We start from the raw sequence: 23,633 nt of genomic DNA on the forward strand, positions 1-23,633 counted from the left end.
ACAGTCCCACTGAAAGCACCCTCTACATCAAGAGAGATGGGGGGGATATTTTGATAATCATTCTTTATGTAGATGATATGTTGCTCACAGGTACTGATGCGGATAAAATTTCAGATTTTAAGTCCGAACTCAAATATGCTTTTGAGATGTCAGATATGGGTATGTTGCACTATTACTTGGGCATACAATTCATACAAAGTGAGAAGGGTATCTTTATGTTACAGTCGAAGTATGTACAGAGACTGTTGGAAAGATTCAAATTTCAAGATTGTAAGCCTATTTCCACTCCTATGGAACCAGGGCTGAAACTTACAGTACATGATGGCAGTGAATCTTTTGATGCTATTCTCTATTGTCAGGCTGTTGGGTGCCTGATTTACTTGTGCAACACCAGACCGGATATTCAGTATGCAGTATCCCAGGTGAGCAGATATATGCACAGCCCACGGATGCTTCATTGGCAAGCTGTAAAGCGTGTGTTTCGTTACTTGCAAGGCACCAAGTCTTATGGCTTGATGTTTCCCAAGGGGGGTGACTTGCATTTACATGCATACAGTGATTCAGATTGGGCTGGTGACTTCGACACAAGGCAGTCTACCAGTGGTAATTGTTTCTTTTTGGGACACTCATGCATTTCATGGTTGAGCAAGAAACAATCTACAGTAGCTACCTCGTCTTGTGAGGCTGAGTACAGGGCAGCTTTCACAACAACAGTGGAATGTGTTTGGCTACGCAGACTCTTGGCAGATCTTCATCCTTTATTGGAGGAGCCTACTCCGATTCTCACTGACAGTCAGAGTGCTATTGCAGTAGCACGGAATCCTGTGTTTCATGCACGAACGAAACACATAGAGATACATTATCATTATGTCAGAGAAAGACTTCATGCAGGGGAGATCAGCATGATCTATTGTCCAACACATGACAATGTCGCAGACATTTTCACCAAAGCTTTACCTCGAGAAAAGTTTGAAGCTTTCCGCAAAGCTTTAGGCTTACTTCCTTTTGGTGATTGACATCATGCCTTGTACCCACATTGGCACTGCAGGGGGGTGTTAGAAATAATGTCCTGACATTATTATGGGCAGTGGCCAATGTATTAGGACCGGCCGGGCACTTTTTACTCACTTTAAGTGAGGTTTTTTCCCCGCGCCCAATAAGGCGCCCAACTTACCGTTATGTGAAACGGGCACCAGTTAGGGTTATTATATGCCCTAAGTTTTGTAACAAACTTATCTTCATAATTTGAGCTCCATCGTTTTGCTCCAGGTCTCCACACGTTTTCTTCTGTTTCTTCGCGTGCTCCACACCGTCTCTCACTCACACCTGCTTCACACGCGTGCTTGTACTAGCCTGTATCCTCCTCCTGATGTTCACTCTTATGCTGTCCTTGAAAACACAGATCTGAAAATCAGCACTGTACCCGTCTGTACCGCCTCGGGATACGTGCCAAGAGTTGTACTTGCACAAACAGTCGGCTGTCCATTCTTGTACATGCCTGAATCAGAGTATACAGTCTGTCCAGCACCTGTTTGCGCCACCTGCAGCAGCAGCCTGCAGCTGTACTTGCTGTACCTGGCTGTCCGTACACTGTACGGCAGCCGTACAGTGCTGTACTGGCTGTGTACTTGCTGGTACAGCCTGTGCAGGGCCTGTGCGCAGGGAATCCTTGCAGCAGCTTCTATGCGCAGCCAGCAACAGAGGAGAAAGAGAGAGAGTACTTGCACAGTTCTGACCGTACAGTGCTGTACGGCTGATTCCACTCAGAAAAACAGCAACAGCCCTCCAGAAATCTGCAGTCGACTTGCTCTTCAGCTTCTCCACGCTTGTGTACATGCGCTTGAGAAAACTCTCCACTTTTGCTACACGACTCCCCAAAAAGGGAAGAGAGAGAGAGAGGAGAGAAACACTCCTCCCCCAAATTAATCCCTAGGGCCCCAAACTTTAATAAGTTCCTAGGGCCACTAAGGCCTAGGGGCAAACTTTATTAAACATTAAAGTTTAATGTTTTTAGTTCCCCCCTTCACACCTAGGGATGTCCACACATCTTAAACACTGTCCGGGCACCCCCCATGTGAATCATAAAATATTCTGACTCTGCAACCACCATGCCCACACTTGTACTGTTCCATTTTCACAGGGCCATGACATACCCCCCCCTTGAAAAATGGCAAGCGTCCTCGATTGCATTCTGGTGATGCATCAAAATATCCAAAGTGAAATATACAATATGGCAAGATCAGCGTCCCAATCTCCCTGAGCCATACACATGTATCAATATTCACTGCAAACCAATGGCATAGTAATAGTCCAAGTTGTATACCACTGTGAACCATACATATCCACAAAAATCTCCATGTGACTAGTACACATATATCATAGAAGTCCCATAAACAGATGTACTGTCAGCCTCAGTACCTTCGGGTGAGTGAAAAACTGCACCAAGCGACCTCTAGATGTCATCTGAGCCTGTTTGTATCAAGGGAGTGGAGGTGCTACCCCCCTCTTGAGCATCAGGTAATGCTCCAGACCCATGCTCTGCTGAACCTGAATGAGCCACAATAAGAGTCGGCTCTAACTCAAAGGCATCGAGATAAAGCTGCAAAACCTGAGGTGAATCTGTTAAGTCACCTTCCTCCATCCACTTCGCATCCATCGGTGAATAGTTCTTGAACTTCACAAGATAGCGACGGGAAACTTTACCTCGTACCTTCCTTTCTTTATGTGCCAGTATCTGCTCTGGAATCAGAACCTCATCAAGTTTCTCAACTTCCGGCTGAGCCTCATCTGATACATCCTCAGGCACATCCCCACGGAAAGGTCTAAGAAGACTCACGTGAAAAGCATTGTGAATCCTCCAGTGATCTGGTAACTTCAAACGATAGGTTACCTCACCAATCTTTTCCAAAACCTGAAAAGGCCCATAATATCGCATGCTCAACTTAAGGAATAAGCGCTCTTTACCCTTCATCTTCTTGAGTCTAGCCTTTTCAAAGCGCAAAAGAACCCAATCACCCAATGCAAACTGTAAATCACGTCTGTGATGACGGTCTGCGGCTTTCTTTTGCTTCTGCTGAGTTTTCTGGAGGGCCAACTTAACTCTCCGATAAGCTTCATCCAAGCTCTCCACATACTGATCAGCCTCAAAGATCTTATCCTTTGTATGCAAAATGGGTGGAACCTTCTTCCCTCCTTCTACAATCTCAAAAGGCGCCTTGCCTGTCGAGCTATGTACAGTGTTGTTATATGCAAACTCCACCAAAGGAAGATAGTTTTCCCATTGTTACTTGTGCTCTGACACATAACACTTGAGAAGATCCAACACTGTAGAGTTAGCCTCTTCTGACTGACCATCTGTCTGTGGATGAAATGACGATGAAAACTTGAGAGTTGTACCCATGTTGTCAAACAACCCTCTCCAAAACAAACTCGTCATCCGTGGATCACGGTCACTAATGATAGACGTAGGCAAGCCATGATACTTGAAGATGTTCGCTCCCATGAACAACTTCACCATATGATCCACTTTGATTGTCTTCCGCACGGGAATGAAATGAGCCTGCTTACTGAACCTGCATATGATAGTCCAGATGCCATCATTTCCCGTTTGTGTCCGTGGAAGATCAAATACAAAATCCATGGCAATGCTCTCCCAAGGTCTATCCGGAATAGGTAAAGGCTGTAATAACCTTGGTGTCTTCTGACGGTCAAACTTTACCTTCTGACATACACACAAAGGCATCAACATCTCTTCTCAAGGTTGGCCAATAAAAGAAAGTCTCCACTGCTTTGACCGTGGCGTCAATACCTCTATGACCTGCATACGGTGGAACATGACTTTCAATCATAACCTTGAGTCGCAATGGCCTGGTAACGCACAGTATGCCATGCATCAATAAAAACCCATCTCTGAGAGTGTAATGCTCATGCCGCTGACCCTCAGACATCTGATCATACAACCTTTCAAAATCCTCATCATGGGCATACTGCTCTTTCATTTCATCAAGCTCATGATGATAAGCAAGTGAAACTGCAGAGACCTGTGGCTTGCGTGACAAAGCATCTGCCACTACATTCTTTTTGCCTTCCACATGCACAATCTGGAAGTGAAACATTGACAAAAAGTTTGCCCAACGCATATGCTTCTCTGAAAGCTTAGTCTGCGTGAGGAAATAACGCAAGGTCTGATGATCTGTCTGTACAGTAAAATCAGCCCCAAGCAAGTAGTGTTTCCAAGTAGAAAGAGCGTGAATTACAGCCAACATCTCTTTCTCATAAACCTGTAAATGCTTCTCGGCATCTTGCAAAACTCTACTCTCATAGGCTATCGCATGTCCCTCTTGCATGAGAACTACACCAATGCTACTTCCACATGCATCACACTGGACAACAAAAGCCTTTCGGAGGTCCGGTAACACCAATACTGTGTCCGAAGTAAGCTTTTCTTTGAGCTTTTTGAATGCTGTAATTTCCCGATCAGCCCATCTAAACGGAGTTGCTTTCTTCGTCAAAGCATGAAGAGGCGAAGCAATTTCAGCAAAGTGCCTTATGTAACGCCTGTAATAGGAACACAATCCTAGAAAGCTGCGTACATCATGCACGGTCCTCAAAGCTGGCCAATTAAGTATTGCTTCCACCTTGGCTGGATCCATACGGACTCCATGACCAGACACAATATGCCCCAAGAATGTATCTCCTGCAAGAAAAACTCACTCTTCTTGCCATTAACCACCAACCTATGGTTTCTGAGTTCTGCAAACACAATGGCCAAATGCCTTCTTTGCTCTTCCTCAGTTCGTGAATGCACAATCATATCATCAAAGAATGTGCCCACAAACTCTCTATGAGGCCTGAAAATCCTGTCCATCATTCTGTTAAATGTGGCAGGCGCATTCGTTAAACCAAAGGGCATAACCAAGAACTCATACAACCCAAACGTGGTTCGGAATGCTGTCTTATGCACATCCTCGGGTCTAATGCGTATCTGATGATACCCGCTTTTCAAGTCAATACGACTAAAAACTGTGGAGCCCTGTAAGCGGTCCAAGATGTCATCGATCCTCGGTATGGGGAATCGATTCTTGATGGTATTTTTATTCAGCGCCCTGTAATCTATACACATGCGCCAAGAACCATCCTTCTTCTGCACTAAGAGCACAGGTGAGCAAAAGGGTGATGAGCTAGGCTGTATCAACCCCTTATTCAATAGCTCCTGCACCTGACTCATAATCTCTTCCTGTTGGGCTGCACTAACACGATACGGCGGTCTATTCGGTGGAGTACTACCAGGAATCAGATCTATGGCATGATCTTCTGGCCTGTCAGGAGGTAATTCCCCTGGCAATGACTCGGAAAAACAGTCTTGAAACCCACTTAAGAAATCAGCCCTGTCCTTATCTAACATTGACAAATTAGACTTAGACTCATCATCCTGTGCATCCTTTACATAAATCAAGTACGCGGAAAGATGCTTTTTCATTACTGATGAAATTGCCGAAGCGGATACAATAGGAACAGATTCCCCTTTGAGTTTTACATCCAATACATGCTCTTTCCCTCTATGAGTCAGAGTAATTGTCCTATTTTAAGTATCCACCACCGCATGTACCCTGTGGCACCATGGCATCCCCAACAAAACATCACAGCCATCCAAAGGCATGATGAAGAACTCCTCGCTGTCCACATAACCCTGCAAATGAAGCAGAAGCTTCCCAATAATAGGAGTAACGGGTTCTGCATACCCTGGACAAGCCATATTTGCCTCATGTAACGGCCCCATCTCCTCTGCGCGAATCCCCAATCGGCCAGCCAAATCTGGTGAAATGAAGTTGGCTCTAGCACCTGTGTCAAAGAAGATCAAAGCATTCTGATCTCTCACTTTGCCCCATGCCCTGCACAACTCTGTAGCTTCACCACCTAGCTGCTCCCCCACAAGATCAGGAACTAAGCCTGCAGAAGGCTTTGGTTTCTTTGGCTTGGGCTCTCCTTTATTGTCAGGGTCCTTTTTGGACGTTCTTTTGGGACAATTGAATGACATATGCCCCTCTTCAGTATAGTAAAAACACTTTTGAGCATCTCTCAAAGCCTGTCTTTCCTCAGAAGTCCTTTTGGGCATTGGCAACTTCTTATACTTTGTCTCTGAAGACCCTTTAGTATCACGAGAAGCATGCCCAAATTTTTCAGCTTTCTTGCCCAATTTCTTACTGCCTTTAAATCCAAATGAACCACCTGTGAGTAACGCATTAGCTGTCATAGCATTTTCAATCATCTGTGACATGTTCGTTACTCTTGTCTTTATACAATAATCTCGTACCTCTTTGGGCAGCCCACAACAATATTTCTCAACCTGCTCAGATAATGGCACGGCACGATAAGAAGTCACTGGGAGTAGAGCTTCCCAAAACTTCTTATTATAATCCTCCAAACTATCACACTTTGAAGCATCCAGCTTATGCCATGCTGTCATAACATCCACCTCAAATGTAGATGTGAGCCATACGGAAGAGAAAACCTGTTTGAATTGGACCCATGTGGTGGGTGCTATGCCCTGCAAAAGAAGAGTAGACCACCACTGCAAAGCATTGCCCTTGAGAAAAGTGGCAGCTTTCCTCACCTTTGAGGACTCTGTGTAATTCCCACCAGAAAAAGCAGCATCAAATTGCTGTAAAAAGGTAAGTGCCTTCAATTTATCCTTGGCCCCACTGAAAGTGTCAAACTTCACTGCAGCTCCCCCTTCCTTGTAATCCTTCGCCTTTCCCATAGGCGTTAGATTATCATATGGAAGTGGTTTCGTGAGATTGCTGCCCCCAACATTCATACCCATCATTGGGTCAACATTTCCCATTCCCATGCCAGGCATACCATACATTCCAGCCATGTTTCCATACATTCCATTATGCATACCTGGCTGCATGCCACCAAACATATTGCCTTGCATCCCAGGTTGCATGCCTGCAAACATATTTCCAGCCATACCGGACTGCATACCACCATACATATTCCCTTGCATGCCAGGCTGAAATTTGGCTCCAAAAGGCCCATACATACCCATGCCTCCCTGAGGGTAACCCCCAGTCATGGATTGAAACACCGAGCCACCACCAAAATAACCTGGATGCATATTCTGCTGAGAAATAGGTGGCTGTCCATAGAAGGAACTCTGAGAGTTTGCACCATAAGCATGCTGCATATTCGGAAACTGGCCAAAAGATGGTTCCTGTGGGATGGCACCACTATGACCCTGAGGAAGATTCTTCGAACGAACCTTCTTCTTCTTTTCCTGGGGCTCTGTGCGGGGCTCTATGCGAGATCTCATAAATTCAGCAAATCTCTCACTCTGTGTGAGCTGCATAAAAGTATCCATAACACTAGCCAAGCGATCTTTGAACCGAGCATCATCATCCTCTTTACCATGCACATCTTCTGGCTGTGTTACATCCTCATAAGGCTCAACATCTACAGCCTGTTCTCCTGCAAAAATATCCTCAGATACATCTCTTTCAGGAGAAGTCTCTTGCTCTTCTTCATGATAGAAGTACTCTTCCTCTGTATCAGACATGATTGCTGAATTTTCAGCGATGGCTTTCTTCAAAGCAACCACGAGCTCACCCCCTTCAAAAAGTTGATGATTGGTCCCGGCAACGGAACCTTGAAACCGGCCTCTGATAGAAAACCAGAGTGCGGTAGAAGCAATCACCCGTCCACTTGTAGTCTAGATGAGAAACAAAACACAGATTGGAGCTAGAGTGCCCAAATCTGAAAACACAGCGACACCTGTTGGCCCTAAAGCTTGGCGCCCCTTGCGGTATTTCTTTATTCAATTATAATAACATGAATGGCTGAGTACAACACAAAGATCAGCCAAGAGTTTACACCTGTAAGTCCAATCTGACGGCCCACAAATCCTTCTCAGCACAGAGGATCTATGCACACAGATCTGTGTCCTCAAGCAACACACTGTGCCTCCCTCTGATCAGCCAAGATCACAAAGCAGGCCAGCCATGGGCATACATCTGGCATAACTCAAGTGCATGATACATCTTCTCAGCTCAAACATACATGTGCTGTCCAAACTTTGTCTCAACCCTTGTCAATCTGCCATACCCCTCCTCTCACAAGGGGCCAGATAACACATATCTGCAACAGACATCAAGCAGTAGAAAGAGAGATAGATGAACAGAAACAGAGCTTACCAAGTTCAGCTCGTGAAACAACACTGGAGGAAGCAACAGCACCAATCTGTACTTGCAGGCACTTGTATCCACACCCCTGCTTCACACGTGTGCTTGTACTAGCCTGTATCCTCCTCCTGATGTTCACTCTTATGCTGTCCTTGAAAATACAGATCTGAAAATCAGCACTGTACCCGTCTGTACCGCCTCGGGATACGTGCCAAGAGTTGTACTTGCAGAAACAGTCGGCTGTCCATTCTTGTACCTGCCTGAATCAGAGTATACAGTCTGTCTAGCACCTGTTTGCGCCACCTGCAGCAGCCTGCAGCAACTGTACTTGCTGTACCTGGCTGTCCGTACACTGTACGGCAGCCGTACAGTGCTGTACTGGCTGTGTACTTGCTGGTACAGCCTGTACAGGGCCTGTGCGCAGGGAATCCTTGCAGCAGCTTCTATGCGCAGCCAGCAACAGAGGAGAAAGAGAGAGAGTACTTGCACAGTTCTGGCCGTACAGTGCTGTACGGCTGATTCCACTCAGAAAAACAGCAACAGCCCTCCAGAAATCTGCAGTCGACTTGCTCTTCAGCTTCTCCACGCTTGTGTACATGCGCTTGAGAAAACTCTCCACTTTTGCTACACGACTCCCCAAAAAGGGAAGAGAGAGAGAGAGAGAGGAGAGAGAAACACTCCTCCCCCAAATTAATCCCTAGGGCCCCAAACTTTAATAAGTTCCTAGGGCCACTAAGGCCTAGGGGCAAACTTTATTAAACATTAAAGTTTAATGTTTTTAGTTCCCCCCTTCACACCTAGGGATGTCCACACATCTTAAACACTGTCCGGGCACCCCCCATGTGAATCATAAAATATTCTGACTCTGCAACCACCATGCCCACACTTGTACTGTTCCATTTTCACAGGGCCATGACACGCAGACCGTCACAGACGTGATTTACAGTTTGCATTGGGTGATTGGGTTCTTTTGCGCTTTGAAAAGGCTAGACTCAAGAAAATGAAGGGTAAAGAGCGCTTATTCCCTAAATTGAGCATGCGATATTATGGGCCTTTTCAGGTTTTGGAAAAGATTGGTGAGGTAACCTATCGTTTGAAGTTACCAGATCACTGGAGGATTCACAATGCTTTTCACGTGAGTCTCCTTAGACCTTTCCGTGGGGATGTGCCTGAGGATGTATCAGATGAGGCTCAGCCGGAAGTTGAGGAACTTGATGAGGTTCTGATTCCAGAGCAGATACTGGCACATAAAGAAAGGAAGGTACGAGGTAAAGTTTCCCGTCGCTATCTTGTGAAGTTCAAGAACTATTCACCGATGGATGCGAAGTGGATGGAGGAAGGTGGCTTAACAGATTCACCTCAGGTTTTGCAGCTTTATCTCGATGCCTTTGAGTTAGAGCCGACTCTTGTTGTGGCTCATTCAGGTTCAGCAGAGCATGGGTCTGGAGCATTACCTGATGCTCAAGAGGGGGGTAGCACCTCCACTCCCTTGATACAGACAGGCTCAAATGACATCTAGAGGTCGCTTGGTGCAGTTTTTCACTCACCCGAAGGTACTGAGGTTGACAGTACATCTGTTTATGGGACTTCTATGATATGTGTACTAGTCACATGAGATTTTGTGGATATGTATGGTTCACAGTGGTATACAACTTGGACTATTACTATGCCATTGGTTTGCAGTGAATGTTGATACATGTGCATGGCTCAGAGAGATTGGGACGCTGATCTTGCCATATTGTATATTTCACTTTGGATATTTTGATGCATCACCAGAATGCAATCGAGGACGCTTGCCATTTTTCAAGAGGGGGGTATGTCATGGCCCTGTGAAAATGGAACAGTACAAGTGTGGGCATGGTGGTTGCAGAGTCAGAATATTGAATGATTCACATGGGGGGTGCCCGGATAGAGATAAAGATGTGTGGACATCCCTAGGTGTGAAGGGGGGAACTAGAACATTAAACTTTAATGTTTATTAAAGTTGTCCCTAGGCCTTAGTGGCCCCTAGGGACTTTTTAAGTTTGGGGCCCTAGGATTTTTATGGGGAGGAGGCCACTCCACTTTTGGAGTGAGTGCTTCTCTCTCCTCCCCCTCTCTCTAGCTTTTGGAAAAAGGAGTCGTGGAGGATTGATGCGCTTGTGTACATGCGTGGAAAAGAGGAGGAGAAGCTGGTCGACTGCTGAAGACTGGTTTGCTGCTGTTTTCTGTGTGCTGTGTGCTGTGTGCTGGAGAAGGCCGTACAACAGCCGTACAGCTCTATACGACAGCAGGTACTGCTGAGTACAGGCGGCGTTGAGCTGTGGAACAGAGGCAGCCATAGCAGGCGACTATTATCAGGTGGCTCCTGGTTCAGGTACAGGCCGTACAGCACTGTACGGTTGCCGTACAGTGTACGGACGGGGCTGCCACCACAGGCTGCGCTGAACAGAGCTGCTGCTGCAGGTGGCGTTGGACAGGTGTTGGACAGATCTGGCTATGCAGATTCAGGCGAGCACAGGTGCTGGTTGCAGGCGGCACTTGCAAGGACAACTCTTGGCACGTATCCCGAGGTAGTACAGACGGGTACGGGGCTGTTTTTCAGGACTGTACAATCAAGTACAGCATAGAGTTGGATGCAAGGAGGAGGGTACAGACAAGTACATGCACATATGTGAAGCAGGGTTGTGGAAACAAGTGCCTGCAAGTACAGATTGGTACCGTATCTTCTCCAGTGCAAATACATGGGCTGTTTTTGGTAAGCTCCGCATTTGTTCATCTATCTCTCTTTCTACTGCTTGATGTCTGTTGCAGATATGAGCTATCTGGCCCCTTGTGAGAGGAGGGGTATGGCAGATTGACAAGGGTTGAGACAGAGTTTGGACAGCATATGTATGTATGAGCTGAGATGTTGAATCATGCACTTGAGTTATGCGAGATGTATGCTCATGGTTGCCCTGCTTAGTGGTCTTGGCTGATCAGAGGGAGGCACAGTGTGTTATTTGGAGACATAGATCTGTGTGCAAAGATCCTCTCTGCTAAGAGGTATTGTGGGCCGTCAGATTGGACATACAGGTGTAATCTCTTGGCTGATTTTTGTTGTACTCAGCCATTCATTTTTTTTGGAATTGAATAAAGAAATACCGCAAGGGGCGCAAAGCTTTGGGGCCAACAGGTGTCGCCTTGTTTTCAGATTTGGGCACTCTAGCTCCAATCTGTTTTGTTTTCACATCTAGACTAGAAGTGGACGAGTGACTGCTAGTCTACCGCACTCTGGTTTCTATCAGAGGCCGGTTTCAGCCTCCATTAATGAAGAGAGAGGGCTCCAATTTATAGATTTGGGCCTCCCATGAGCTAAAATGGCAAGAGAAGGCTACAATGACAAGTGGAGAGCCACACAATAGCTGAAGTGACAAGTGTGAGACCACTTGTCTCACTTTGATCCACTTTCTAACAAGTGTCAGGCCACTTGTCTCACTTTGGTTCACTTTCTTGCCACATGTCCCAATCTAAGAGATGGGTCCTTCCATAATCTTTACCTCTAAAAATATCCCAACTAGTAGACATTTTGTCATAGGCACTTTGCCAACCCTTGGTATCTGCTCAATTCCAGATGTAATGACGCGAACAGAATTTCCATCGGAGTCGGGCCAAAAATAGCAACTCTCCTAAATTTTAGGAGTGTGGTCCTTTGTATTCTAGGATACTCCCCCATTCCCAAAGCTTGTACTTTCTAAATATTTAGACATCCTGGAGTCTTGCAACTTTTGCGAGATAATGGGCTCTACATAAATGCGAAAAAGTCTATCTTCGGCGTGAAAGAGGTTCAATACTTGGGCTATATCATCGGTTCTGATGGGATTCGATTGGACCTCTCTAGAATGATAATTGTCGTACGCCGTGACCCCATTGTAATCCTCAGTCCAGGATAAGTTAGGCACGAGCTACGTAGGTCATTCCTCTGCCATAGCGAGTCAGTCAGTAAGTCAAGTCCCCTAACCCACTTGAAGAGATTCATTCATGCATGTAGAGTCAGTACATTAGAAAGCACTCTGCATATTGCATTTCATTCATCCATTGCATATAGACCATTGCAGAAGCCTTCAAATAATATCTAGTATTTATTAGTATTTAAGTATTTATTTGGCATTTTTCCCATAATTTCCAGGATTTAATACTATTTATTTATCATGAACAAGTCGTGTAGAGCATTTAGTGTCCAGTCGGCCAGAGCCCTTCAGCCAACCGACTAGCCACTTAGAAGCATATAAATAGATTGCTTTTGCACCATTTAATCATTCATATCATATTCAGCCAACAAACCATCAACACTTGGAGCCTTCAGCCCAAGGAGTATAAGCGATTGGAGCATTCAGCATATCAGCCCTCAGCGTTTCATCCATCAGCACGTAGGAGCATCAACGCATCAGCATTCAGCCTTCATTCATCAAAACGCAGCATCTACAGCATTCAGCCCCTTTAGGACACCTTGCGCGTTTTTAGCATATTTACAGTTTTCAGCATCCTTATCTTCATCCTTTTGCTACAACACTTTGGTGAAGGTAAAACTCAGCATTCATACATAGCCTAGAAATAGTTCCAATCAGCCCTACCTCAGCCTCAGATTTGCAGCCTTCCCTCATTCCATTGGGAAGAGTGCATAGGCTCGAGATTGGTCATCATTGGTGCTTCTACAACTATGTACAATTCAGCCCGACTCTTGGTCCTCAGAGATCTTGCGTTTGGCTTATCGTCAGTCCACAATCAGTCTCGTCAAAGTAATAAAGCAAATACTATTCCGGTAATAGGATAGGGGGCCCTTCAGTGGGTAATTCGAGACTCCATACGGTGTACAATTTCTCTCTCTCTCTCTCTCTCTCTCTCTTTGCGGATCTTCACATCGGAGACAATACCTACACCGGAGGATTCAGAGCATCATTGCGAGGCATCGGGCTCGACCGACCAGGCATCTCACTATGGCAGATGTCTAGGCCATCCGACAGAGACCCCGACAGAGACCCATGATAGAGCTTCTAGGATGATTACCCTTCCAGCCATATACTGTTGTACTCACTGTCACTTTTGTACTCCCCCATATTCATGTATCCATGTACTCATGTACCCCATTTTTGACTCGTAGCATTAGCTTCCCACTCTCCCTAGTTGCTGCTTCCGGATGCTTCCTGCTGATGTATTGTAGGGCTAGATACTTACCTTCAGTTCTTTCTTTTCTTTTCCAGACAGTGTATCAGATGTCACATGGTTGTAACTTTGGTCTCATAGGTCACTTTGGCCTTTTGAAGACATTAATATAACATTTCATTTCATTTCATCTCTCTCTCTCTCTCTCTCTCTCTCCCTCAAATCTCTTAAAGTTTGAAGTCATAAAAGTGGATTGCTAAACTCGCGAAACTCAGGATACAGAAGGCGGTGTGAGAATTTGTGTGACAGGATCCTTAATTACGAATACTTGTGTGACAGGATTCTTAATTACGAATACTTCCGCTGCATGTTACAATTTGCATTGAAACTATTCTTTATTACTTAAGGACATCTAAAGTGCAGTTTAGTTAAGGCTAAGGTTGTGCTACGACGGTCGTTTAATCCTCCCATGTCACATTGGTTGTCCATAAGCCATATGTTTAATCCTCCCATGTCACATTGGTTGTCCATAAGCCATACGGAAATCTCGGCCTAGGCATCCTAGGTCTTGATCATCACCACAAGACTGGCTAACTGGGCATCCCGTCCTTAGTTAAGTCAACACCTAACAAGACTGCCTGCCGCCGCCTGCTACCCAGTGGCTATCTAGTAAAGCTTGGTGTCCGTTCCCCTTTCGACATTCATAAAAAGAAACAAGAGCATGCAACAAAATAGATTTCATCACAATTCGGCAAATACCTTGAAAATTTTCAAAATTACTAATTATGGGTTTTACAAAAAAGTATGTGAAAACGAGTGTCACGACTTAGGGTCCCTGAAGTCAAGAATTTTGAGCCATTCCTGGACCCACTAGTGTGTGTGTGAATTCAAACTTGAATCCCACTTAACAAAAGCGTCCTGACACCACTTGACAACCCCACTGTCATCGGTTGGCGAAGGCATGGAGCACCCATCATCCTATCCTCCCTTAGGGGATTGTGGATAACACGCTCTTGTTTATCTTCTAGCCTTACTGCCAGTGGTGGGTATAATTCGAGCCACCCCGGTGGCTTCACTTGCTCAAAGTCATCACTACCTGAATCTGCGTCGTTGCTGTTGGATGACTTCATAGAATTACCTATCCAGGCCATCTGCCCGACTCGTGTGACCTGCCTGAACCTTTGCCCGGGCTGCCCAGACTTCTGCAGTGCTGCCCATGCACTGCACTGCTGCCCGGTCTGAGCTTGCTGTGCACTTATTACCTGGCCTGCACATGCTTCCCGAGTACTCCTTCTCTGGCTGCCTCCAAGCCCATCATGGACCTGCGCCTGCGCGCACAACAGCAGCAGCTCTTTGGCCGCTCTATGGGCCTAGCCACAAGGGCTGGTTGGGGCTGGCTTAGCCTGTGAGGACAAAAGAGACCAAAGGACCAAATATATGAAAGATCAAAGTAAAACACACATCATGCAATGGTTATGTGAATATAAAAGATGAAGTCTAGTACAAGGAGTCCTATGTGAGACTCCGAATAAGCAGAGAGAGATGTTGTCCCATAAAACGCAGATAACGCTGAAAAGAGCCTGATATAAGACTGATGCTGAAGTAAGGCTGCTGATGTGGTGAGGCTGATGTAGACGGCCAAAACCAGCAGCAGTTATCGCTGCAAGAGAACGTGATGTTGGTGGCGACAAAGCTGTGGTGACGCTGATGTAGGCGGCCAAAACCTGCAGCAGTTATCGCTGTAAGAGAACCTGATGTTGGTGACGACAAAGCTGTCAATTAGCGTTGCAAGAGAACCTGGGCAAAACCAGCAGAAGTTTAATGCTGCAAGAGAACCTGCTGTAGGCAGCGACAAACGATGTGAGCCGTTTGTGTGCTGACTAGCAGGAGATGGCGAGACAAACCGTGATATGCAATTCAGGAGATATCCAGCCTGCGATGAAATGCAGAGAGGGAAGATCGCAAGGCGCCAAGGATCTCGTGGGTTGATGGTTGCGTAAGCAAGTGGAGACCCTCATATTTATATGAGATTTTTATTTGGTCGGCCAACATGGGAGTCGGCCAGCAAAGAAGGCAGCCCTTTTTGGGCTGGGTAAATATTAGGTATATTTTCACACACCCCCTCTCAGACCAAAAAGGGATCATGAGAGAAGACGAGGGGAAAAAAAATTTGGTTGTCGATGATGAGGATTTCTGTGATTGACCAGGCATCTGGGAGTGAGAAGTACTGGAAGAATGCCACAATGCAAGAGGTTTTCACATGCATGAATGCCCATTTTTGGGTTTTCATTCATACATGCGCCCCAAACACACAAAACAGAATGCTGTTCATAGGGAATGCAGGATGGAAATAAATGCAATGCAGTGGGTTTTCATAGGAGCCGTGCCCTCATGGGGTTTCACTGACTCGTGTGCCCGATACAAAAATGGTAAAAAATGAAGGGAGAGGCAGATCCCCCTCTCAGCGGAGGGTGATGGTGGTGGACCGATGCCAATCCGATTGCGAAGACGCTCGAGAATGGGGCGGTTGACGGACTTCGTAAGGATGTCTGCTTGGTTGTCTGCCGTGGAAATGTACTGAAGTTGGATGGTACCAAGCTCAACCTGTTCCTTGTTAAAGTGAAAATGGACACCCACATGCTTGGTATGGTTAGAAAAAATAGGGTTGCCAGCAAGGGCAATCGCACTCTGACTGTCGACAAAGATGGTAGAGGCGGTGTCAATGGAGACGCGCATGTCGGAAAGAAGTTGACGAAGATACATAACCTCAGTGGTGGCATCATAGAGGGCCCGGTATTCGGCCTCTGTTGAAGAACGTGCAACGGTGTCCTGCTTTTTGCTAGACCAAGAGAAAGGGGCAGATCGGACTCCCGAGGGAGAACAAAAAACCACCATGAGAACCCCGAGATTCGAGATCACCAGCCCAGCTGAAGTCCGTGTAACCGTGCAAGGTGATCCCATGACTGTAGTGAAGGCCATACAAATAGGTACCTGCTAGATAGCGAACAACCCTCATCGCTAAACTCCAATGTGGCTCCTTGTTTTGGGAGCATTGAAATACTGACTTAAAATGGATGTGCAATAGGATATATCAAGACGAGAATTTGTGAGCCAAAAAGTTTCCCAACCACTTATCGATAGGCTCGCTCTTCATGTGGAGGTGAATCCATTTCCTTTGATAGTTAAATGGTGGGATCCAATGGAGTGGCCATGGGGATAGCACCATCAGGAAAATAGGAAGTAATGTGTTGGAGACAGTATTTCTGTTGAGACATGAAAATACCATCAGGATGTTGGATCACCTCCATGCCAAGGAAATCTGAGAGAAGACCGAGATCAGTCATCTCAAAAGTTTGTCTGAGCTGTGCCATGATATTAACCATTTTGGCTTGATGGGAACCTGAAATAATGAGGTCATCAACATGCAGGACAAGGTAGCAAACCATCACCTGATCAGTGTGAATATAGAGATTGGGGTCACAGTGTGATGGGTGAAAACCTTGGCTGAGAAAAAAATTGTCAATGCGATGATACCATGCCCGGGGTGCTTGTTTAAGCCCATAAAGAGCTTTATGTAGGTGAAAGACTTTGTCTTCAAGACCAGGGAGAGGGAAACCCGAAGGTCTGTCAACGTAGACGTCCTCGTTAAGAATGCCATTTAAAAAGGCACTCTTAACATCCATCTAATAGATGGGCCATTTATGGTGAGTAGCCATATTGAGTAAAAGACGGATTGTGGTCATTCGAGCAGTGGGAGCAAAAGTCTCGTCGAAATCAATGCCTTCTTTTTGGCGAAAGCCTTGCACGACAAGCTGGGCTTTGTATTTGTCCATGGTACCATCGGCTTTAAATTTGGTGCAGAAGATCCATTTGGTTCGAATGACCTTCTTATGAGGTGACGAGGGCGATCCACAAGGGACCACGTGCCATTACGGTCAATGCTTTCGAGTTCGAGTTCCATGGCCTGTTTCCAGGATGGAATTTTAATAGCATCTTTCCACGAAGTTGGCACGAGGGGCGAGTCTGGTGGATCGACGAGGACCGTCCAAAGGGATATCAAAGGGAAGTATACCGGAATCATGCATGGTTTGTTGATACTAGCGAGATAAAGGGTCCCTTGGTGGTTGTCGAGAGGAGGAAGCCTCCTCAAGAGGTGGAGTAGTAGGTAACTGATAGGGTTCATTTGGCACAGTCTGAGATTCTTGTTCAGTTAGTATGGGTAGCGGAAGGCAAAGTAAGTCTCGCTCATCAAAGACAATGTCTCGACGAACGAAAACTTTGTTTGATCGTGGATCAAAAACTTTGTAAGCCTTTGATTCAGAAGAGTAACCCACAAAAATGAGCAACTCACTCCTTGGCTCAAGCTTGCCCCTTGTATCATTCGGAGTGTTAGTATATGCTTGACATCCAAAGACACGGAAATGGGAAACGGTTGGCTTTTCGCCAAAGAAAGCCTCAAATGGGGTCATGTGGGAAACAGCAACCGTGGCACAACGGTTCAGAAGATAAACCGCAGTGTTGACCGATTCTGACAAGAGGCGTTCAGGCAGCTCAGCTGCAAAAAGCATGTAGTGTGCCATATCCATGACTGTTTGGTTCTTGCGCTCGACCACTCCATTCTCTGAGGGAAAGTTGGTGGAAGTGAGTTGGCGTTGAATGCCATGATCTTGCAAGAACTGAGAAAATTGATGGGAGATAAATTCACCCCCATTGTCACTATGAGCAGTCCCAATCGAGACGCCCATTTGATTTGTGACTAAACGAACCCATGTGGAAAAATATTAGAAAGCGTTAGATTTATGCTTTAGAAAATATACCCACATGTATCTTGAATAATCATCAACAATTAGCATGTAGTATAGAGATTCATCCTTCACTATAGTCGTGGGATCACCTTGCACGGTTACACAAACTCCGACTGGGCTGGTGATCTCGATTCCCGACGTTCTCATGGTAGTTATTTGTTCTCCCTCGGATCTGCCCCTTTGTCTTGGTCTAGCAAAAAGCAAGACACTGTTGCAGGTTCTTCAGCAGAGGCCGAATACCGGGCCCTCTATGATGCCACCACTAAGGTTATGTATCTTCGTCAACTTCTTTCCGACATGCGCGTCTCCATCGACACCGCCTCTACCATCTTCGTCGACAGTCAGAGTGCGATTGCCCTTGTTGGCAACCCTATTTTTTCTAACCATACCAAGCATGTGGGTGTCCATTTTCACTTTAACAGGGAATAGGTTGAGCTTGATACCATCCGACTTCAGTACATTTCCACGGCCAAGGTTGTTAGAGGCGTCAGAGGCGTTTGGTACGAGGTGGGTATTGTACGCGCCTCGAAAGACTCCTATCTTTTAGAGACGTTAGAGGCGTCTGTTTTATATATATATATATATATATATATATATATAGTGATAGATAGATATAATATATATAGTGAAAGTTGAGAGAGAGAGAGAGAGAGACTAGAGTGTGTATGTATGAGCCTTGAGGGAGGGAGAGAGAGGGTGTGTATGAGAGGGAGAGAGTGTGTGTGTGAAAGAAAGAAAGCTGTATTAAACGTCTGCAAAAGGCCAAAATGACCTATGAGACGAAAATAGTCCATCATCATCATCATCTGGATACATCATCAAGATTCAAGGGTACAAAGTAAAATGAAATGAACCGGTAGAGTATAGAGAGAGCTCCAAAAGTGGGTATAAAAAACATCATCATCCTAGTGTGTTTGAAGTTTGAAGTTTGAACTTTGGGTCTTGAGAAAGGCTTAAGGGAGGGAGGGAGAGAATGAGGGAGAGAGAGAGTGTGTGTGAGAGGGGCTGCCTTGGGCCCTTAAAGCCCCTGTCTGAAGACTCAAACCAGCAAATTTTTTTATTTTTTTTTGTGTGGACGCCTCGATCAAGCAGTCGTACGCCTCAAACGCCTCTAACCGTTAGAGGTGCGCCTCGTAACAACTATGTCCATGGCAGACAACCAAGCAGACATCCTTACGAAGTCCGTCAACCGCCCCATTCTTGAGCGTCTTCGCAATCGGATTGGCATTGGTCCACCACCATCACTCTCCGCTCATTGAGAGGGGGATCTGCCTCTCCCTTCCCAATGAAAGACCTCGAACAAGGCTCTCCAGTGAATGAGGAGTTCCATCCTCTGTGTGATCTATATTGGAATAAGGGGAGTCAGTATATGGTATGAAAAGCTGATCCTCCGGAATCGAGGGTAGACGATCCATGTGGTGTACTTTTTAGGTCTTCGATCCCTTTGCTCACGATCGCTCTGATACCATGTGAGGACAAAAGAGACCAAAGGACCAAATATATGAAAGATCAAAGTAAAACACACAGCATGCAATGGTGATGTGAATATAAAAGATGAAGTCCAGTACAAGGAGTTCTATGTGAGACTCCGAATAAACAAAGAGAGCTGCTGTCCCATAACGCAGATAACAGGGCTGGAGTGACCCTGATGAAAGCGCTGAAAAGAGCCTGATATGAGACTGATGTGAGCCTGAAGTAAGGCTACTGATGTAGGCGGCGAAAAGGTTGTGGTGAGGCTGATGTAGATGGCCAAAACCAGCAGCAGTTATCGCTGCAAGAGAACCTGATGTTGGTGGCGACAAAGCTATGGTGACGCTGATGTAGGCGGCCAAAACTTGCAGCAGTTATCGCTGCAAGAGAACCTGATGTTGGAGGCGACAAAGCTGTGGTGAGGCCGATGTAGGCGGCCAAAACCTGCAGCAATTATCGCTGCAAGAGAACCTGTTGTAGGTGGGCAAAATCAGCAGAAGTTTAGCGCTGCAAGCATAGTTTTCATGGTACGAAAATACGGGTTTCTCGTGGTGAATATTAAGACTACAAACCATTGCCTGCTTATCTTGCAAGCCCATGGGAACATCACAAGGAATAAAAGCATAGCTTTTGTGTGCTTCAGAGCTGTTGTCTAGCATGCACCAAGGGTGCTTTTTCACCTTCTCTCAGATCCTTGCACATCAACGCGAGGGATTTTTCCCTTTCTTGCTTTCCCGCACATCCATGCGAAGAAACCATGGCTTTCTTGCCAACGCAGCCCGGATGAGGGTACTGTCTTGTACATCCTCCATGCCCCGGGTTCTAGCACAGTGCACTTGTAAGATCTAGGCTTTGATACCAATGTAAGGTCTCCATAGACCACGTTCAAGGATTATTAGGCCTAGAATGTCACCCTAACGAGGTTTCATAAACCCGGCACCATCGTACGCATTGCATGACTGCCATGGATTGTGGCTAGCGAGTCACCACCCAACTGAAGGTTCAGTGCCTCAACCACCCCCGAGCCTGAGGTCTAATTGCCATGAGCCTGCTTGGTACCGATGGCCTCAACCGAGCGTCCCATACCACTAGGCCGAACCACCCACCTTGTAGCTCCATGGCCATGAGATCTTGCATGCTTCCATGGTAGCCCCAAGCCACTGCGTGAATACTTGGCCTCTTGTGTCTAATAAGTGATCCCAAGGTCATTTACATAGTAATAACGCGGTTATTATTGGCCCTTGCTTTAATTATAAGCTTTTAGCCATTATTAGTCCTAGGCTATTACCACTAGGCCGAACTATCCACCTTGCAGCTCCATGGCCACGAGATCCTGCACACTTCCTAGTAGCCCAAGCCACCGTGTGACTACTTGACCTCTTGTGTCTTATAAGTGATACCAAGGTCACTTGTATAGTAATAACTTGGGTATTATTGGCCCTTGCTTTATTTATTAGCTTTCCTGCATTATTTTAGCCATTATTAGGGACACTTACATAGTAATAACTATTATTGGCCTTTGCTTTATTTATTAGCTTTCTTGCTTTAGTTATAAGCTTTAAGCCATTATTGGCTCTAGGCTATTAATTATAAGCTTTTAGCCAATCTAGACCTTTTTTTGCTAGTTCCCTTAGCCCATGTGTGACTAGCTATGTTAAGGGAAAGGGATTGCTAGCATGGGGAAAGAGTGGAACAGATGCACAATTCTCAAACGAGACTTGGAGTGGAATCACCTCTTTTTGCTAGTTCCCTTAGCCCATGTGTGACTAGCTATGTTAAGGGAAAGGGTATACCCAGACAAACCCTTAGCCCATGTGTGACTAGCTATGTTAAGGGAAAGGGTATACTCAGACAAACCCTTTTACAGATTTTCTATTTCGAAAGCCCCCTTCCTGCTCATCTCTTCAAATGTTTTCTCTAGTTTGCTCGCATTTATTAGAAGATTTGTGATTCTACTATGCTTCATTGCAGGTGACTGCCATGGCTAGAGTTGGGGAAAACTTACTGAAGGTAGCAGAGCGCTGTGGTGTTATGATTCCCAATCCTGTAAGGAGCTCTCTTTCTTTCTCTCTGCGCCCCCACCCCCCCCCCCCCCCCCCTCCAAAAAAAAAAAGAAAAAAGGAAAAAAGAAAAAAAGAAGAACACACATTCACACACACGTGCAATGTTTGGAGTTGATATTAGATGGGTGCTTGGAATTTGCGTATTGACACATTCATTTCGGTGCAGGACTTTTGTTTTGAGGGGTCCTGCTGCCAGTGTGAGATGGAAGTAGCTGGAGGAGCATCCGAGGTTTCTTCTTTATTCATAAAACATGGCCTTTTCTCTCTTTTGTTTGTATGTGAAGTTTACCAAGTGGTTGGGCTTGGCATTTCAGGTGGGCTCATGTGCTAGTCAGAAGGTCGACGAGCTTGTGAGAAGTTGCATTTGCCCTGTAAGCTCTCTTTGTTTAAGGAACTTTGATGAAGTCAATGCCATAGAGCAGTATAAGCCTACTAGTAGCTTCTAAGTCGATCTTTTCTCACTTTGCATCTCATATTTTCCTGAGATCCTATATTTGTGAGACCTTGTTTTTGAATGCTATCCAGGTGCCCTCTAGAAAGGGAGGCGTCAAAGTGAACCTAATAAATGAAGAAGATGTATGGGGTGAGCGAGTTGTGTGATCTTTAAGAGTCCAGAAATTGATGGAGAAGTGGGATATGCTGAACTAGAAGTGTGAGATGAATGTTGGAAGACCAGATGTGACAGTGCAACCCAAAATTTAAACAGACTAAGGTGCAGGTAGAGAAAGAAAACTCCGCGATATTATATTACCTGTCCATGATCCTCTTGTAAAGGATTGGAAAGTGTAGATCTTTTGTAATTCTGGAGAATAAGCTCTAAGTAACTACAAACCAATCATCACGTGTTCATGAATTTGCTCATATGCATCTCTTTGTTGTAAACGACCATCACACTCTGGAAGACCTGATGATGGATTTAAGTCTAGCCCCTGCTTGTCATTGTAACAAAGCAATGTTGAAGCCTTGAATTTTGAGCTTTTTACTTTTTAGTTTGAGGGGTGTGACAAAATGTTGCTGCTTTTTGGCAAGGATTGGTCCACCAGTCTGCACTCAATCTTGGCGTGCCTGTTGTTCATGCCCATAGATGCCACTTAGTCCAAGTCAAACAAATGGAGAAACCAGCTAGTGCAATAGAGATTGAGAATTAACAAACAGTTAATTTAATAGAAAGGATGGGTAATTTGCTAGAGAAACCATTAGCACTTTACACAATAAAGCGGTGCAAAGTTGGAAACAAGCTAGAAAGATGCAAGTACAAGGTCAGGCTAGGAGAACGAAAGTGGTGAAGTTGGAAACTAGTTAGAAAGGGTGAGGCTCTACGACTGAGCCTCATCACATGTACATGGTTGGGCCAAGAGATGGGGATCTAAGACTGAGTCAAATCAGTTGATACATGGCCAACAAAGTTCAGGTCATAGAAATTTTGGAACCTCTTTCACCCCCATGGCTTCTTGGAATCCTTTTGTCACATGCGGAAGCTCTGGGAGTCTTTTTTCAGCCCTAAACACCTGTAATGGCATGGGCACCCAAGTGGAAATACCAATCCTAGTTTGAATACACTTACAAATCAATGAGAAATTTTACATTGAATGAAAGCTAACCTCTCTCAACACATCATTGGGGCCAGAACAAGCCGCCCCCCATTAGGAACAACTTCATTCCAAGGAGTATTTCTTTAGTACGAGGGTGCTTTGCATTGGATTTCCAACATGTTTATGAAAACAAACATAAACACTTTCCTTGTTCTAGGACCAACAACTAGGGAAGAGAAGTTAAATGTTCTCCCAAGTCTAAGACATTAGGATAAAGAAAATCAGTATCATGACACAACCAAGAGGAACTCACAGGACCACGTCCTAGTCTCTCTTGTGGTATTAGAACTAACCAAAAGCCTTTGTCCTCTGTCTTTCATCTCATCAACAACTTCCTAGATCCTTAGAGTCACCAGCCATTTTGCCTTTGCACTTGCTTATGCCGACTCACAATTCACCGTG

General features: G+C 45.4%; 1 protein-coding gene across 1 annotated transcript in view; it reads left to right on the top strand.

Annotated features, from left to right (window-relative positions):
- LOC147637091 (uncharacterized) overlaps positions 1 to 22,474 on the top strand; it is a 75,968-nt gene extending 53,494 nt beyond the window's left edge. The window contains exons 4-7 of the mRNA XM_086800708.1: positions 21,548 to 21,622; positions 21,806 to 21,868; positions 21,954 to 22,010; positions 22,165 to 22,474. Of these exons, the coding sequence (XP_086656834.1) occupies positions 21,548 to 21,622; positions 21,806 to 21,868; positions 21,954 to 22,010; positions 22,165 to 22,239 (270 nt within the window). The 3' untranslated portion in view covers positions 22,240 to 22,474. The remainder of the gene's footprint in view (positions 1 to 21,547; positions 21,623 to 21,805; positions 21,869 to 21,953; positions 22,011 to 22,164) is intronic.
- The last annotated feature ends 1,159 nt before the right edge of the window (positions 22,475 to 23,633 follow it).

This window comes from Cibotium barometz, chromosome 7, assembly GCF_041138505.1.
Source record: "Cibotium barometz isolate CiBa-2024 chromosome 7, ASM4113850v1, whole genome shotgun sequence".
Lineage (NCBI taxonomy): Eukaryota > Viridiplantae > Streptophyta > Polypodiopsida > Cyatheales > Cibotiaceae > Cibotium > Cibotium barometz.